General features: G+C 37.4%; 1 protein-coding gene across 10 annotated transcripts in view; it reads right to left on the reverse strand.

Annotated features, from left to right (window-relative positions):
- The window catches only part of GALNT13 (polypeptide N-acetylgalactosaminyltransferase 13), a 952,843-nt gene that overhangs the window by 39,816 nt on the left and 893,246 nt on the right, over nt 1-19,781 (reverse strand). For 9 of the 10 annotated variants that reach the window (XM_055572535.1, XM_055572532.1, XM_055572531.1 and 6 more), the window contains one exon: nt 11,031-11,129. The exons of the other annotated variant lie outside the window; for it this stretch is intronic. In XM_055572535.1, the coding sequence (XP_055428510.1) occupies nt 11,031-11,129 (99 nt within the window). The remainder of the gene's footprint in view (nt 1-11,030; nt 11,130-19,781) is intronic. 10 annotated transcript variants of the gene reach the window in all.

Raw genomic sequence — 19,781 nt, forward strand, 5'->3', positions numbered from 1 at the left:
CACTAAAAATTAGTGTTAATCTTTGAGTAGATCTAGTATATATCCAGTGAGGCTAAGACCTATTTAATCTTAAATATCATGTAAAAGCACCTCAGTAAAAAAGCACGGTATTTTGACATCAAAAAGAGAAAACATAAAGGCAAATATTGATTGGGATAAACTATTTAAAAGTCTGTATATGAAAATACAATGTAAACAAACTGTCAAGTCAGAAATATATATTTAATGTGTATAACAGAAGATAATAAAGTGTTTTTATAAGTAGTGAAACAAAGAGCCATCTCAAACTCCAATGAAAACATAAGCAAAAGCATGGTTATGAAATTCATAAAGTACTAAAGCTAACTTTAAAAATGCTTACATGCATTGATTTTGTTAGATATATGATTTAAAGTAAGATAAAATGATTCTCCCAAACTATATTGGCAAATGTGAAAAACAAGAAAAATACAACACCTGTTAGAGTTGGCCACTGTGATCACAGTGTTGGGAGAGTGTGGTTGGGAATCAGTGCAGATGCAGTGAATATAAAACTGATGTGGAGTCAGCCAGATTTTGGTTCAAACTGGCTTTACCACCTCAATCATATTATCAATCTCAAGGTTTCCATTAAACTCATGAGGAGTTTAAAAATTAGAATAACATTAGGCACTTCATTGGAGAAGGCAATGGCACCCCACTCCAGTACTCTTGCCTGGAAAATCCCATGGATGGAGGAGCCTAGTAGGCTGTAGTCCATGGGGTCGCTAAGAGTCAGACACGACTGAAGTGACTTAGCAGCAGTAGCAGCAGGCACTTCATAGATTATTGTAAAAATCAAAAAGAATAATGAATGTTAAGTATCTATCACAGTGCCTCTTCCTATTTTAGCTGTTTGTCCTATTGGTGAAATATTAAAGAGGACAATTTTTCACTTTATACTAAAAGCCTTATAATGATATATAACTTTTGATCTAGCAAACTTAACTTCTAGACATTTCTAAAGAAATAAATATAGATGGAAGCTCACCAGGTTTTAACTACAAGAGTACCAATGAGCCTGGACTATAACAGTGAAAAGTTATAAATAACATTGTGTCTTAAACAGTAAAGGTTTGATTGAATCTAAATTATAGTTTATCCATTAAAATATGTCCTGAAGGAAATGGCAACCCACTCCAGTGTTCTTGCTTGGAGAATCCCAGGGATGGGGGAGCCTGGTGGGCTGCCGTCTATGGGGTCGCACAGAGTCGGACACGACTGAAGCAACTTAGCAGCAGCAGAAAAGAAGCTAAATTATTTGGCTTTTAAACAGTGAGTATGTCTTAAGCTTATGAGTGGAGCCATATTTGGCCAATAGGGCAATTAGAACAGTGCAGAAACATAAGAATACACAGTATGCAGGGAATAAAGACATACCAAACATGTCTAGAGCACAAGGACCTATTAGAACATCAAGGGACACTGCTGAAAAGCAATATGGGGATGAAATTTTGAGGTGCTTTGAATGTCATAACTAGGGAATTTTTACTTTATTTTTGGACAGTAAGGAACTGCTGGAGTGTTTAATCTGATTTAATTCTAAGTAACATGTATGGGATGTATTTATGGAATTCCCTATGGTATATGGAAATAATGAGTTGTTGTTTTTTGACCACACAGGTGAAAGAAGATGTAGGCCAGGACAAAGACAGAAATCCTGGTTTTAAAAGGACTTACAGGTAGGAGTCAAGGGGTATTATTTTCATAGAAATAGGGGCTTTGGGGACCGATGAAATTTCAGGAGTGTCTATGTCAGATTTTGATTTTGTATGGTTGTATGAAGGGGAAGGGAGAAGGCAATGGCACCCCACTCCAGTGCTCTTGCTTGGAAAATCCCATGGACGGAGGAGCCTGGTAGGCTGCAGTCCATGGGGTTGCTAGGAGTCGGACATGACTGAGCGATTCACTTTCACTTTGCACTTTCAGACATTGGAGAAGGAAATGGCAACCCACTCCAGTGTTCTTGCCTGGAGATCCCAGGGACCGGGGGAGCCTGGTGGGCTGCCACCTATGGGGTCGCACAGAGTCAGACACGACTGAAGTGACTTAGCATAGCATAGCATGAAGGGGAAGAGAATGAGTACAGTTTGGAAAGCTTCAATTTTGAGATGCCGGTAAAGAATTCTAGTTATTAATTAGCAACAGATTCCAGAGCTCAGGAGAGAGTCTGAGGGTGAAGATATAAATCTGAGTCATCAGTAACATGAAACTAGTTCTAGGAATCCACATCATCTTTTCAAAAACACAAAGAAGATAATTCCATAACTTCTAGTAACATATTTTCTACCAGTAAATTGTAAGTTCTTTCTTTCACTTGTAAAATGTTATATTCAAGTTTTAATCATATTCTTATTTATTTTCATTCTTTTGAAGTAATGATCATTTTGATATGGTTTGCTAATGTAAAGAAAGCATTTCAAGAACAGAAAGGAATTAATAGAGTATCAAATTTTGTTATTAGAGCTAGAAGACTTGGATTACTAAAGTTTTAAAGAGAAAACCTCAAGATGATCAACTGCTGATTTTAATAATAATTCTTCACTTGCTACCCTGTTTCACAGTATTCCTGATACAAAAACATCCACGCATTATTTCATCTATTTACTTGACTAATTTTTATTAGGTGCCTACAATATCCCAAGCACTGTGCCCAGTGCTAGGAATGATGAGAGAAAGAGTATGCTGGATACTTCCAAGAACTACTGAAAAGTAAGTTTCTTTGTGATATCTCCAAAATTTAACAAAAACCAAACTACCAAAACATCCATGCAAGGAGAAATGGTGAAAGGTATTACTGTCCTGAAATATAAAGTCCCTTGATTTAGAAAAGTAAATGAGCAAAAAAAAAAAAAAAAAAAAAAAAACCTAAAAAAAGAAAAAACAACATTTGTTTTGACTTTTATGTAAAAAGCAGGAGAAATAAATTTGAATATTTTTAGGGGTTGGGGCTACTTTTAAAAATTCAAAGCTAAATAACCATAAAAATAAATGCTGTTTCCATGGTAACACAAAAGAATAGCAGTAAAAACAGGGAGGTAGCTCTGAGAATAAAATCCTGAGATCTGTTCTTTTTAAAAGTCAGTCAAAATTTTAAATCATGCTAGTATTAATACTGCTAGAAACAGTGAATTCCATAAAAAAGGATACCAGAATAGCATTTATGTGATGCTTTAATATTTTTCATAATACTTGTTAGAATAACAGGAGAGGCAGTTCTTTTAATTGACTTTAACAATACCATAAAGTGTCTTGTGCTTTTAAATTACCTCTGGCATTAGGCACTGAATAAATATTTTTACTTTTAGAAGTAAAGACTGAGATAATGGAGAACACAAATGGAAATAATAAGGAGAATAATTAATAGCAGTGGAGCAAAATGTGCTGTCTAGTATATGCTATGCTAGTTATTTGTTTTATAGTTTACTAATCTTTAGAGAAATTGAGGGAAAATTTGTATGCATTTTATGGGTAAAACACTGAAGCTCAAAAATATTAAGTAATGTACAAGGTATGCAATTTATCAGATCAGAATACTGTTATAAAATGATGTTCCTTTATTTCAGCAGTTCAATTTCTCCATTTTTATTTGTTTAATTATTATATATATATATATATATATATATACACACACACACACACACGTATATACACACACAGGAAAATGTGGGATAAAAAGAAAAATTTCCTATTACAGCTTATTCTCTCCTATTCCTCTCCTATTCCTCTCTCCAGTGGTAATTTATATTCCAAATAGATATCTATATATTTCTAATAAGTTGCATAGCATTTATATATGGCTATTACAGATACTATTAATAGAGAAAAATGTTCACAGACATTTTCCACAAATGAGGTCATTCAAATTCAAAGTAAGTTGTACTCTGTTATTTTTCCCTTGATGACAATACATTTAGACCTCTCAGTCATTTTGGTGGCTAAGTAGTAATCTCTACTGTGGATACACTATGATTTATTTAAACATTCTCCTCTTGGTAAATATTTGTTTCCATTATTTGTGTTATGACAAAATGGGCTCCAGTAAGCATTCTCATATTTGTAGACATGAATAACTTTATATAGATGAAAAATATTGGTTTTAAAGTGTATCTTGTAATTAACTAGATACTGTAGAGACATTAGAAAATGTGTAGGTGTGGGTTTTTTTACTTTTTATTTGTCCCCTTTATTTCTGAATCCCTGAGATTAGTATCTTTCTATAATTTTGGTTACTATGACAATAAGAACATTTTTGGCAGTGTCTATATAGTACTAGGGTATAAACCCATTATTCTTACCCTGAATTCTTTCATCTATTTACTTGACTAGTATTTATTAAATGCACTAAGTGCCTACCATATTCTAAGTACCAGGTACTGGGGATGAAGAGTGGAGTAGGATATCAGTTCAGTTCAGTTCAGTCACTCAGTCGTGTTCGACTCTTTGCGACCCCATGAATTGCAGCACGCCAGGCCTCCCTGTCCATCACCAACTCCCAGAGTTCACTCAAACTCACGTCCATCGAGTCGGTGATGCCATCCAGCCATCTCATCCTCTGTCATCCCCTTTTCCTCCTGCCCCCAATCCCTCCCAGCATCAGGGTCTTTTCCAATGAGTCAACTCTTCGCATAAGGTGGCCAAAGTATTGGAGTTTCAGCTTTAGCATCAGTATTTCCAAAGAACACCCAGGACTGATCTCCTTTAGAATGGACTGGCCCTGCCAATAGGAAGTCTACAGTAGAGTGGCATAGTTTACTTCTGGACATATGAAAACATTTAAATATTTTTTAAAATATTTTAAGCATTTATGATCTAGTGTTTTGTGTCATTTAGACAAATTTAAGTATATGACTGGATATCCTTTTGAACAGTAACCATAGCAACAGTTAGACCTGGACAAGGAACAGCAGACTGGTTCCAATTAGGAAAAGGAGTATGTCAAGGCTGTATATTGTCACCCAGCTTATTCAACTTATATGCAGAGTACATCATGAGAAATGCTGGGCTGGAGGAAGCACAAGCTGGAATCAAGATTGCCGGGAGAAATATCAATAACCTCAGATATGCAGATGACACCACCCTTAGGGCAGAAGAAGAACTAAAGAGCCCCTTGATGAAAGTGAAAGAGGAGAGTGAAAAAGTTGGCTTAAAGCTCAACATTTAGAAAACTAAGATCATGGCATCTGGTCCCATCACTTCATGTCAAATAGATGAGGAAACAATGGAAACAGTGGCTGACTTTATTTTTGGGGCTCCAAAATCACTGCAGATGTTGATTGCAGCCATGAAATTAAAAGATGCTTACTCCTTGGAAGGAAAGTTATGACCAACCTAGACAGCATATTAAAAAGCAGAGACATTACTTTGTCAACAAAGGTCCGTCTAGTCAAGGCTATGGTTTTTCCAGTGGTCATGTATGATGTGAGAGTTGGGCCATAAAGAAAGCTGAGTGCTGAAGAATTGATGCTTTTGAACTGTGGTGTTGGAGAAGACTCTTGAGAGTCCCTTGGACTGCAAGGAGATCCAACCAGTCCATCCTAAAGGAGATCAGTCCTGGGTGTTCTTTGGAAGGAAAGTGCTGAAGCTGAAACTCCAGTACTTTGGCCACTCATGCGAAGAGTCGACTCATTGGAAAAGACTCTGATGCTGGGAAAGTTTGAAGGCACAAGGAGAAGGGGATGGCAGAGCATGAGATGGTTGGACGGCATCACCGACTCAATGGACATGAGTTTGGGTAAACTCTGGGAGTTGGTGATGGACAGGGAGGGCTGGCATGCTGCAGTCATGGGGTTGCAAAGAGTTGGACGTGACTGAGTGACTGAAGCAATGAAATTAAAAGATGCTTATTCCTTGGAAGAAAAGTTATGACCAACCTAGATAGCATATTGAAAAGCAGAGACATACTTGGCCAACAAAGGTCCGTCTAGTCAAGGCTATGGTTTTCCCTGTGGTCATGTATGGATGCGAGAGTTGGACTGTGAAGAAAGCTGAGCACCGAAGAATTGATGGTTTTGAACTGTGGTGTTGGAGAAGACTCTTGAGAGTCCCTTGGACTGCAAGGAGATCCAACCAGTCTGTTCTAAAGGAGATCAGCCCTGGGTATTCTTTGGAAGGAATGGTGCTAAAGCTGAAACTCCAGTACTTGGGCCACCTCATGCAAAGAGTTGACTCATTGGACTCTGATGCTGGGAGGGATTGGGGGCAGGAGGAGAAGGGGACGACAGAGGATGAGATGGCTGGATGGCATCACCAACTTGATGGACATGAGTTTGAGTGAACTCCGGGAGTTGGTGATGGACAGGGAGGCCTGGCGTGCTGCGATTCATGGGGTCTCAAAGAGTCGGACACGACTGAGTGACTGATCTGATCTGATCTGATCTGATGGCATCTTAATGAATCCATGAGGATAATTCACCTGACGGGTCTTCCTCCCTCATTTTCATCTATATTTGAATCAGAGTGATCTCATAAATAATGTTTTCTTTTAGAATTCTGCATGTCATCATGGTGCAAATGATGAGTAGCTTTTTTCATAAGCTGTTGAAACTCATTATGGGAGACACTTCTAAATGTCTACTCAATTCCATGGTAAATAAACTATGAGGAAAAGCTATGTGTGAGTGTGAGATGATGTATTTAGTGTATTTGTGCCATGAGGTGTCAAAATCACACACTTGTGGCCAAAGAGTCATACACAGAGGTGTTTTGAGTCTCTAGAAAGGCATCTGCTTTACTTAATAGAAGGACAGGTATGGCTGTTTCAACTCTTTTCTAGTCCCACTTCTTCCTGCTTTGAATGTAGACATGATGTCTGGAGTTTTAGCAGACCTCTTGTGACCAGCTGATGCTAAAACTTAACTATAAGAATGGAAAGATAGAAAGTATCTGGTTTCTTGGTGGAATTATTGAGGACCTGAACAAATTAACAACTGACTGCTTGGCAGATTTCATACTAGGTGAAAAAAGTAAACCCTTGTGTATTTAGTCCCGTGATAGCTTTTGCCACTTGGGGCTGAATTCATCGTGACTTTGGTAATAGAAAACTCTGACACTCACCATGAATCAGTATAATAAGATGGACCCTTTTTGAATGCTCTGTTGTTGTTCTGACTATGTTGTTGTTTCCATCATCTTTCATATAGTCATTTCCCCATGCTGTAATTTAGAAAGTTTGACTCATATACTTTCTTGTTTAAATTTAAACTGTGAGGTACTAATTAGGATTTTAATAATTAAGTTGTCTTTAGTTGTAGGGAGAAGCATTATTTTTATTTATTTATTTATTTTTTTAATTTAATTTTATTTTTAAACTTCACATAATTGTATTAGTTTTGCCAAATATCAAAATGAATCTGCCACAGGTATACATGTGTTCCCCATCCTGAACCCTCTTCCCTCCTCCCTTCCCATACCATCCCTCTGGGTCGTCCCAGTGCACCAGCCCCAAGCATCCAGAATCGTGCATCGAACCTGGACTGGCAACTCGTTTCATACATGATCTTTTACATGTTTCAATGCCATTCTCCCAAATCTTCCCACCCTCTCCCTCTCCCACAGAGTCCAAAAGACTGTTCTATACATCAGTGTCTCTTTTGCTGTCTCGTACACAGGGTTATTGTTACCATCTTTCTAAATTCCATATATATGCGTTAGTATACTGTATTGGTGTTTTTCTTTCTGGCTTACTTCACTCTGTATAATAGGCTCCAGTTTCATCCACCTCATTAGAACTGATTCAAATGTATTCTTTTTATTGGCTGAGTAATACTCCATTGTGTATATGTACCACAGCTTTCTTATCCATTCATCTGCTGATGGACATCTAGGTTGCTTCCATGTCCTGGCTATTAGAAACAGTGCTGCGATGAACATTGGGGTACACGTGTCTCTTTCCCTTCTGGTTTCCTCAGTGTGTATGCCCAGCAGTGGGATTGCTGGATCATAAGGCAGTTCTATTTCCAGTTTTTTAAGGAATCTCCACACTGAACCCTCTTCCACTGTTGGTAGGAATGCAAACTAGTACAGCCACTAGGGAGAAGCATTATTTTAGTGTCTTCCATTGAATTGTACAAAAGTCTGATTTGAAGTATGGTGCCAGAACTCAACAGGGCCATTTCATTCTGGCTTTTCCTCTATGGATCCTTTTTTTTCTTTAAATCTTATGTTATAGTTGAGTTACATGTTTTGTTAGTTTCAGGTATACATCAGTGATTTACTTATACATATGTTTATTCTTTTTCAGATTCTTCTCCCATATAGGTTATTGCAGAATATTGTGTAGAGTACTCTGTGCTATACAGTATGTCTCTATTGATTATTTGTTTTATGTATAGTAGTGTGTTTATGTTAGTCCCAAACTCCTAATTTATCCCTCTACCCCACATTTTCCCTTGGGTAACTAGAAGTTTGTTATGAGTCTGTTTCTGTATTATATATAAGTTCATTTGTATCATCTTTTATATTCCACATTAAGCAATAGTATATGATATTTGTCTTTCTCTGACTTTTCTTCATTTATGATAATCTCTAGGTCCATCCACATTGCTGGAAATGACATTAGTTCATTCTCTCTTATGGCTTCATTGTATATTCTTCTTTATCCATTCCTCTATCGATGGACATTCTGGTTGCTTCCATGCTTTGGCTTCTGTAAACAGTGCTGCAGTGAACATGGATGCATGCATCGTTTGAATAAGATTCTCTCCAGATATATGCCCAAGAGTGGGATTGCTGGATCATGTAAGTGGGTGCAGTCACTATGGTGAACAATATGGGGTTTTCTTAACTAAAATAGAACTATTTTTAGTTTTTAAAGAAACCCCCATATTGTCTGCCATAGTGGCTGTAGCCACTTACGTTCCTACCAACAGTGTAGGAGGGTTCCCTTTTCTCCACACCTTCTCCAGCATTTAGTGATTATAGACTTTGATGATGGGTGTTCTGCCAGTTGCCCAGTATGAGGTTAAACCTCTTTGTAGTTCTGATTTGCATTTCTCTCTTAATTTGTGATGTTGATCATCTTCCAAAACTATGTTGAATAAGAGTGGACATCCTTGTCTTGTTCCTGATCTTAGGGGAAATGCTTTCAGTTTTTCACAGTTGAGAGTGATGGTAGCTCTGGGTTTGTCATATACAGCCTTTATTATGCTGAGGAAGCATCCCTCTATGATGACTTTGTGGGGAGTTTTCATCATAAATTGGTGTTGATTTTTGTTAAAACCTCTTTCTGTGTCTATTGAGATGCTCATTTAGTTTTTATTCTTCAGTTTGTTGATGTGGTATATCATACTGTTTGATTGGCAGATATTGAAGAATGCTCGCACCTGCTCCTGGGTTTCCTAACAGCAGTGGCAGCCAGAGCACTCCCAGGGTAGCAGGGGAGTCATTGGTGACTGCTTGTGGGTGACCTAGTGGCAGTGGTCGCTTATGCCCATCACTGGAGCTCTTATAGGTGGTGTCTTGTTACCTATGAGTGTGCACAGGGAAAGAAGCTCCTATGGCGGTCCCACCCCTCTCCTCCTGTATTTCCCAAACATTGGCACCTTGCCTGTCTTGCACTCCCAGGCTTCTTCCAAGTACGTCCTTGGTTGCCACTCTGGCAGGGTGTCTCTGCACAGCCGATTCCTGTCCTTAACCTGAGTCTGACCTCTGTAGCCCAAGCTTCAGCACCCAGCCCCTGTCCATACTGACAGACAAGCATCTCAAGCTGGGGAGTACAAGGCAGTCTTACTGATATGTCTGTGCAGGTTACTCTTCATCTTGCCTTACTCAGGCTGGTTGGTGCCCTCTCCTCCCTGGCTCCAAAGCTTCCTCTCCACCCCAGCTGATCTTCCTACTGTAGAAGGGCCTTTCCTGAGTACAGAAGCTTTCCTCCTTCATAGCTTCCTCCCTGGGGTGCAGTTCCCATTTTGACTACTTTATTTTTCCTTTATTCTTTTGTCCTATCCAGTTATGGGAGGGGTTCTTGCCCTTTCAGAAGTCTGAGGTCTTTTGCCAGTGTTCAGTAGATATTCTGTGTGAATTGTTACAGTTATAGATGTATTTCTGATGTATTTGTGGGAGTAGGTGAGCAGACATCTTGATCCTGAAGATCTTTCTATGGATTCTTGAAACATTCAGCTATTACAAATAATCACCATCATGTTGTGCTGAACAGAATCATTTTTGCTTCCTCAGTTCACTGTAAAACGCTAGATAAACAGCTCTCATATGCTTCACCTTGACCCTTTGAGACAACTTGTCTACCAAGAAGCAGCTGTCTCTTAACTGTGCTTTGTTATAAGTTCTCATGAACTTCAAATTAAACCTCTGAAAGTGGCTGTGGCACCAAGACTCAAGCCAAGCAGCCTTTACTTTTTCCACCTTGCAGTGCTGCTTTTCGTTGCTTACAGAAAACACAAGAATCCTTGTTATAGTCTGGTAAGTTTCTGATAATTAATTGGACCATCATACACAAAACAGGTGTCCTAAAATTTTGATTAAGTATAAATCTTGTTTAAATAATACATTTTTACCTGATCTGAAGGGCATCTTCAGATAGCCAAAGTAAAGTTGTTAACAAACATGCTTATCTATGTGCTTAAAATTTTATTAAACCACCAAAAGTCATAGAAAACATGATAGACAAGAAACATTTGAAGAAGAAATTCAGGGTAAGCACCATTAGGAACCATAATTGCTGAGTGATTATTTTATATGATTGAGTCAACAATAAAATGCAGTCCTCATTTTCTCATACATGGTAATAGGAAGTAGGTCTGAAACATCTGGCTGCCCTCATTCACTCTAGGCTAATTAAAGATGTTGCCCTACTTATTAAATTCTTCAGTGTTTTCTTATAATACTTAGAATAATAACATAGTTATTATATGTTAAAGACATAAATTAAGTCTTGATTAGAATGCCTGTCAGTTTACTAAGACATTGTTACTGGCAGTGAGCCATAATCTACCTAGATAGTTTACACAATATCTTCCCCCCCAAATATGAAGCTGATAAAAAACAGACTTTACCTGATTTCCTCCCATACCGTGACAGTTGAATATACCCACTTTTTCATTTTCCTTGCGGCCCATGTTGTCTAAACATTGATTTGTTTCAACATTTCTTATCTAAAGGAAACACAAAAATGTAAGTCAGAAAATCTTTGGTATTTTCAAATTCCTTGTTGATAGCAAAATATTTTCGTAAGGAAATTTCTCCAAGGAAAAGACAAAGCTTGAAATATTTATGTTTCTATATCTATTCTGATATCTGTATAACAGTCTAAACTCCCATTCAAGTAAACTTGAATAGCGCTGGCATTGTCATTAGCATCCAGTCAAGAGGCACTCTTTGTTTATAGTGTAGTATCAGAGAAGAAGAAAACATCCACACACTACAAATTAGGAGTTCTTCCCCAAATCTTCTGAAAATTAGGACAGTCTCGAAATGGCACCCAAATAATCATAGTATATTTGTGAAGTCCTTAAGTCCTACAGTGCCATATGCAAAGTAATAGAAACAAACTGGTCAGATATGCAAATTTATGTATTTTTCGTTGCTTCATTACTAGATGCTCCATTCTGAACATTTATAAAGATTAATTACACTGATAATTTTTTAACTAAAACATGCATCTTTTTGCATTCCTAATACCAAACAGTGGAAAGCAGTTGACCCTAAGAAAAACTATTTCAAGGCTAAATGGTGATTTCACAGGAAAAAATTTTTCAAAACCAAGATTAAATTGCCAACTGCAAACATCAGATTCATGGTTTACACTCAGACACTGCATTAGTCCCATAATTAACATGTTAATATACATTTGTGCCAAATGTAATTTTATGAAAGCCATTTATTGAGTTTAAAGCCCAAATTACTAAGTCAAGCACAAGTGAATGTAAAAAAGAAGAAAACCTTTTCTAATAGATGAAATGTTTTAGATTTTTTTTCCTTTAGTCTCAACCCAAAGTAGTATGCTTTACACTTGTCCACTCTGCTTCCAAAAAGTTCTTTTCTCTCTTGTTAGGACACATATTTTACTGTTTACTAACTCATTACCTGGATATATTTAGTTATCTATGCTTCAAGTGCCTGTTTCTCCCTCTTGGCAAATGAGTATGATTAGAAACTTCTGCAGAGGCTGGATTAGGTTTCTACAAATCAACTTTTTTGTATGGTACAGAACCCCATGGTCAGGTAATGGTTGCCTGAGTTGGGAAAAATGGTGTGATTTGCAGTAAAGCCCCAGTCAGCAATTGAAATTCATACTTGGTAAGGGGTTGGGCAGAGATGGGCAGTGAGGTCAAGCCCTGTCCCAGTGATCAGAGGGAGGCAAGGGTGGAAACAGAAATAAATAAGGGGACTATTGAGTCATGCCAATTAGATATGGTTATTTGGCATAAAAGGACAACAGTGGATGTGGGGCGGTCAAGTTTAGTATGTTTTTAAGATAGAGCCAGTAGGACTTACAATTGAAGTGGAAATGAGCCAGGAGAGGAAAACAAAGGCATCAAGAAGCATTACAAGATTTTGGTTTGAGCAGATCAGTAGATGATGTTTCCATTTATTGCGAGCAATATTCTGAGTTCTTACACGTTGATAACTGTATCTGTGGCTTTTATACTTCAAAATCAATTTGCTGGATCTGAAATCCTTGACTCACAATGTATTTCCTTGAGTATATTTAAGATGTTACTCTGTTCACTTCCAGTATAAATAGTTGCTTTTGAAAAGGCTGAAGAAAATCTGTTTTCTTTCCCTTAGTCTTACAAATATATTTTTGCCTGAATGCCAAAATAAGTCCAGTAGATTGCCCAGATAGGTGGTGGTCTGTTTCAATATGTAGTTCCAAATTTATTTTCAAGCAGTAAATATTGAATAATAGTGAACTATAGATAATTGAATTATTAGTGTTCATTTTTTGTTACTTTGTTTTCTATCAGGAAAGTCTATTCTGTATTTTGTATCTTTTATATATCTCTTATATATGTCATTTTCTATTCAATAGAAAAGAAAGACAAAACTATCTTTAAAAAATTTCCTCCTTCCCTCACTTTAAAACTCTTATGGCATTTTCTTCAGGGATTGTTGAATCCTCTGCTCTTTCAAATTTATCCATGTCTGAAATGATTCATTCCTTAATTTCTAATTCTTTCCTCCAGTTCAGGCCCTCATTTCAGATATTTTTTTTAATTTATCTTGTTTTGAAATATTAGTTGACAGTTTTCCTGTCTTATGAGCCTAAGGTTTTTAGTTTCATTTTTCATAGAGATATCATTTTACTCTTGATTATCTTTATTCTTATGGTAGTGATCCTTTTCCTTTCTTTTTGGAAAAAAATTCTCTTGATTTGTTAAGAGGAAGAATTTGATCAGGAAATAATTTTGCTCCCTCCCTCCCTCTCTCTTCCTTTCATTTTTTCTTTTCTTTGCTTCCCGACGGGGGTAATGATTTGTCATCTTTAAACTATTCTGATGCCCAGACTATTCTTGTTTAATTGGAGTAGGGGACATAGTGTCCATCAGGTTCTTTAAAATCTCTGCAGGTGATTCTAATATGCAAAGTTTGGCAACCACCATTCTGTGTGGATCACAATAAACTGTGGAAAATTCTGAAAGAGATGGGAATACCAGACCACCTGACCAGCCTCTTGAGAAACCTATATGCAGGTCACGAAGCAACAGTTAGAACTGGACATGGAGCAATAGACTGGTTCCAAATAGGAAAAGGAGTACGTCAAGGCTGTATATTGTCACCCTGCTTATTTAACTTCTATGCAGAGTACATCATGAGAAACGCTGGGCTGGAAGAAGCCCAAGCTGGAATCAAGATTGCCGGGAGAAATATCAATAACCTCAGATATGCAGATGACACCACCCTTATGGCAGAAAGTGAAAAGGAACTGAAGAGCCTCTTGATGAAAGTGAGAGACGAGAGTGAAAAAGTTGGCTTAAAGCTCAACATTCAGAAAATGAAGATCATGGCATCTGGTCCCATCACTTCATGGCAAATACATGGGGAAACAGTGGAAACAGTGTCAGACTTTATTTTTCTGGGCTCCAAAATCACTGCAGATGGTGATTGCAGCCATGAAATTAAAAGAAGCTTACTCCTTGGAAGAAGAGTTATGACCAACCTAGATAGCATATTAAAAAGCAGAGACATTACTTTGCCAACAAAGGTCCGTCTAGTCAAGGCTATGATTTTTCCAGTGGTCATGTATGGATTTGAGAGTTGGACTGTGAAGAAAGCTAAGTGCCGAAGAATTGATGCCTTTGAACTGTGATGTTGGAGAAGACTCTTGAGAGTCCCTTGGACTGCAAGGAGATCCAACCAGTCCATTCTAAAGGAGATCAGTCCTGGGTGTTCTTTGGAAGGAATGATGCTAAAGCTGAAACTCCAGTACTTTGGCCACCTCATGCAAAGAGTTGACTCATGGGAAAAGACTCTGATGCTGGGAGGGATTGGGGGCAGGAGGAGAAGGGGACGACAGAGGATAAGATGGCTGGATGGCATCACTGACTCTACGGATGTGAGTTTGAGTGAACTCCAGGAGTTGGTGATGGACAGGGAGGCCTGGCATGCTGTGATTCATCGGGTTGCTAAGAGTCGGACACGACTGAGCGACTGAACTGAAGTGAATTGATTCTCGAGGAAGGTATGACATATTTTGATATTTAATGGTGACAGTACAGTTGCTCTTCCTTTTTTGAGTAACTTCTTTTTCAGTGGTTTCCACCTGGGCTGCCGCATAGACTCACCTGGAAAGCTTTTAGAATATACTTCTGTTTTGCTTCTGCTTCACAGATTCTGATTCAAATGGTCTGGAGTAGGACCAGAATACGGTTAAAAAATCCCCCAGATAATTCAATATAATCAGGACTGAAACTCCTTGTATCAGGAGAACACAATGAAGTAGTTCCTAGCTGGAAGCCTGATTATTTTGTGAATCATTTTGAGAACTCTGGGTGCTGGTGGAAAGTAAAGGACATTTTCATAGCAAAGCTGATTTTGCCACTACCAAGTGAAATGTTTAAGAATAAATATTTCCAGCTGTACCTGACAGGACGTGTTTACACTGGAGACCATTTCTAACTTCACAAGGATAGATCTGTTCCTGTAATTTTTTGGACAGTTGGAAAAAAAATCCTTTGTTTTTTTTTTTTTTTTTATGGCTTTTACATTTTTTTTCTTTTTTTTTTTTTTTCTTTTTTTTTTAAATTTTATTTTATTTTTAAACTTAACATAACTGTATTAGATTTGCCAAATATCAAAATGAATCCGCCACAGGTATACATGTGTTCCCCATCCTGAACCCTCCTCCCTCCTCCCTCCCCATTCCATCCCTCTGGGTCGTCCCAGTGCACCAGCCCCAAGCATCCAGTATCGTGCATCGAACCTGGACTGGCAACTCATTTCATACATGATATTTTACATGTTTCAATGCCATTCTCCCAAATCTTCCCACCCTCTCCCTCTCCCACAGAGTCCATAAGACTGTTCTATACATCGGTGTCTCTTTTGCTGTCTCGTACACAGGGTTATTGTTACCATCTTTCTAAATTCCATATATATGCGTTAGTATACTGTATTGGTGTTTTTCTTTCTGGCTTACTTCACTCTGGATAATAGGCTCCAGTTTCATCCACCTCATTAGAACTGATTCAAATGTATTCTTTTTAATGGCTGAGTAATACTCCATTGTGTATATGTACCATAGCTTTCTTATCCATTCATCTGCTGATGGGCATCTAGGTTGCTTCCATGTCCTGGCTATTATAAACAGTGCTGAGATGAACATTGGGGTACTCGTGTCTCTTTCCCTTCTGGTTTTCTCAGTGTGTATGCCCAGCAGTGGGATTGCTGGATCATAAGGCATGTCTATTTCCAGTTTTTTAAGGAATCTCCACACTGTTCTCCATAGTGGCTGTATTAGTTTGCATTCCCACCAACAGTGTAAGAGGGTTCCCTTTTCTCCACACCCTCTCCAGCATTTATTACTTGTAGACTTTTGGATCGCAGCCATTCTGACTGGTGTGAAATGGTATCTCATAGTGGTTTTGATTTGCATTTCTCTGATAATGAGTGATGTTGAGCATCTTTTCATGTGTTTGTTAGCCATCTGTATGTCTTCTTTGGAGAAATGTCTATTTAGTTCTTTGGCCCATTTTTTGATTGGGTCATTTATTTTTCTGGAGTTGAGCTGGAGGAGTTGCTTGTATATTCTCGAGATTAGTTGTTTGTCAGTTGCTTCATTTGCTATTATCTTCTCCCATTCTGAAGGCTGTCTTTTCACCTTGCTAATAGTTTCCTTTGATGTGCAGAAGCTTTTAAGGTTAATTAGGTCCCATTTGTTTATTTTTGCTTTTATTTCCAATATTCTGGGAGGTGGGTCATAGAGGATCCTGCTGTGATGTATGTCAGAGAGTGTTTTGCCTATGTTCTCCTCTAGGAGTTTTATAGTTTCTGGTCTTACATTTAGATCTTTAATCCATTTTTTTTTTTTTTTTGAGAATTCCTGGTTCTGTTTAGCTCTCCACATTTTTTTTTTCCTTCCAATTTTTTATTGGTGTAGAGTTGATTTACAATGTTGTGGTTCAAGTTTACAGAAAAATAATACAGAATTTTTCAGATTATTTTCCCATATAAGATATTACAGAGAATTGACTGTGTAGGTCTTTGTTGATTATCTATTTTATATATAGCAGTGTATATGTTTGAGCAAACTCATAATTTATGCCCTCCACTTTTCCACTTTGGTAACCATAAGCTTGTTTTCAAAGCCTGAGATACTGTTTCTGTTTTGTAAGTTTGTTTATATAATTAGATTCTACATGTAAGGGATATCATACAATATTTATCTTTGAAAGTATGAAAATATTTTTCTTTTTGTGGATGAGTAATATTCCACTGGGTGTATGTGTGTGTATATATATGTCACGTCTTTTTATTCTGTGGGAGAACCTCTGCGATATAATCATTTTCCAGTTTGTGGGTCACCCACCAAATCGGTATGGAATTTGATTGTTTAATGAACGCACTCCTCCTCCTGCCTCGCTGTGGCTTTGTCTTTGGATGTAGAATCTGTTTTGGTACATTCCAGTCTTTTTTGTCAATTATTGTTCAGCACTTAGTTGTGATTTTGGTGTATTTGTGAGAGGAGGTCAGTTCAAGTCCTTTTACTCTGCCATTTTGTCTCCACCTTGCCGCTTAACCCATCCCTCCTATTTCCCTCTCCTGTTTTTATCTGGACTTTGTTTCCTTTGTTGTTGTTGTACCTGCCTGCTTAAGTAGGGCTTCATTCCTTGAATTTTCTCCTGAGAAAGAGCCTCAGCTATTGAACTATAAAAGTTCTCAGGTTGTAGAATTCTCAGATCCTTCAGACATTAAAAGAGGAGACTTCACTGACTTGCAAACTGGATTTTATGAAAACACTTTTCCCAGTTTCAACTACTAAGTTAGCATGAAACAATTTCTCATGAGTATCTATTGGTAACTGAGGTGTTAGTGTGGTCTCATTTCCATCAGACACCCCATTTCTTCCCTTTTTTTCTACTGTAATGATTGTATTATCATATGGTCATAAAGTTTACAAGTCATATTTTAGGATTGGTGAGAATACCTTGTCTAATTTTATTGTTAAATTTGTCCATCAGTTTTTGTTTTTGCTAACTTGGATGCTCTTTCTGCTTCAATTGAGGAATTCAGAAAGATTGAAACTATGTCACTGCTGCTGCTATTTTTTCAGAATTACTAAATACATTCATTTTGGGGAGTGCATGGAAAGGAGTTTGTTCTATTCATGACATGTTCTAACCTTCCTGAAAATTGGTTTGACAGTTTCTAGACATGTAATATTAATTGTCCCTTAGAAGACGATATAGTATAGGAACTCAAGTCAAATCTGGTGAGGCTAACTGGACATGAGTTCTGGGAGACTGGAAACATAGGAGTCAGTGGCTTAGGAAAGCTGTCAGAATGAGACAGGGAAGACAACCACCACAATAAAATTGAAGTTGTATGTTCCAAGCAGTTGTGTGTAATAACTAATTTAAAACCAACCTATTACCCTAATTTTATATATGAAAACATTAAGATACAAAGAGGCTAAGTAGTTTGCTCAAATAAGTAGTTGAAAGTTACATTGAGGTTGGAAATTGCCTAGTCCTGACATCTAGACAGGTAGGCAGTATTTTTCAGAAAGGGGGTGAAAAGAGCAAGGGAGGATTAAGTTCCATTTGAATAAAGGCGAAGGTAAATGGCAGGTCATCCAGACAATGGCAAAGACACATGGAACACGGAAGTGGTCTAGGATCAGACCTGAGAACCAGGTCAAAAAGTTTAGAAGCAAAGTGGTTTCCATGCTGAGTGCCAAACTGTTGGGTCCAGGTCATGAAAATTATTTCTGGCTATTGTCAAGATGACACTGGATATAAATATGATAGAGGATGAAGTATCAGGGAACAGGGCTCTCAATATCCACTTTAAAAAATTGAGAAGAGCCTACCGTCTGGATAGAAACAATGTCTGAGAGGTTTTTGCAGTAGTCCTATGATATCTAGATTTTTTTTTTTAATGTATGAACACCTAGAAGGCAGCATGGTGTGCATCAAGGTATTCTCAAGTAAATGAGTCTAACACTGGAAATATAATATTTTCTTCAAACATAAAAATGGTTGTTTTCTGACAGTGTTTTCTGACAGTCCTCAACGATCTAATCTTAATGTATAATAGAAGATACTGGCATACAGGAAAATATATATATATTCCCAAAGAATGCTATGTAAGCAACAAAATGAAATATCAGGAAAGATCCTGAGCTTGTCACTGGTATTATATTACCTGACAACACCAATTGCTTGATCATGCCATTCATTAATCCTAAGAAAATTCTAGGCAGGCAAACATGGAGGAACTTCATCTACAGAAACTCCTTACAGAATCCAACCTGAATCAACATAAGTAGAGCATATGGGTAGTTCTGCATTCTGGGAAAGTCTTGTGATTCATCCCTTATGTTATTTTATAGCTTTGAGTATGTGGTGTAGGACCAACAGAGTTTTAACTTTGTTGTCTATTTTGACATTTCTTTGTTTACACATAATCTTTTATTGCCTGAGGAACAATGACATAAACTTGGAAGTATTTTTCCCACTTGTGTCTTGATATTAGAAATCAGCAAGTTTTTTTCTAAAAGTTTGTACTCCGTGGCAGGATCATGGGTAATGTTACCACTTACTCGGTTTATTCATTAGCTTTTGCTCCCTCTGCTGGATTGTAACAGCAAGCAAAAGTGGGAACTCCAATTCTAAAAGAGAGGCATAAACTCTCACCCCCACCACCTTTGAATTTCAAAACTAATACGTAAAATGAATTCTAAAATCAGACTAAACTTAGCTTTTTTTTTTTTGGCTTTAGTTACTCCAATAATGCTTATCCTTTAACTGTATATTATGTTACTCATTATCATTGTTTTAAATATGTCAACCTCATTTGGTTTCTCTTTACTTTGTAAAGGAAATACATTTGCAGTGAATTCAAGATTAATGTTAATATTTCCATATTATAATTGCTGTAGTGAATATGTATTTCTCTTTACCAAATTGTGAATAAATCAGAAGGATGGTTTTATATAGATTTGCAAAATCTGTATAATTAACAAATCCAAGCTGACTTCTCTTATGTAAACCTGGGTTTCCAATGACCTGACTGTGAGATTTAACAATACTGAGTATGTGATATCTTAACCTCCTTCAACAAAACAGTAAATACTGAATACT

The sequence above is a fragment of the Bubalus kerabau genome, chromosome 3 (assembly GCF_029407905.1).
Source record: "Bubalus kerabau isolate K-KA32 ecotype Philippines breed swamp buffalo chromosome 3, PCC_UOA_SB_1v2, whole genome shotgun sequence".
Taxonomy (NCBI): Eukaryota; Metazoa; Chordata; class Mammalia; order Artiodactyla; family Bovidae; genus Bubalus; species Bubalus kerabau.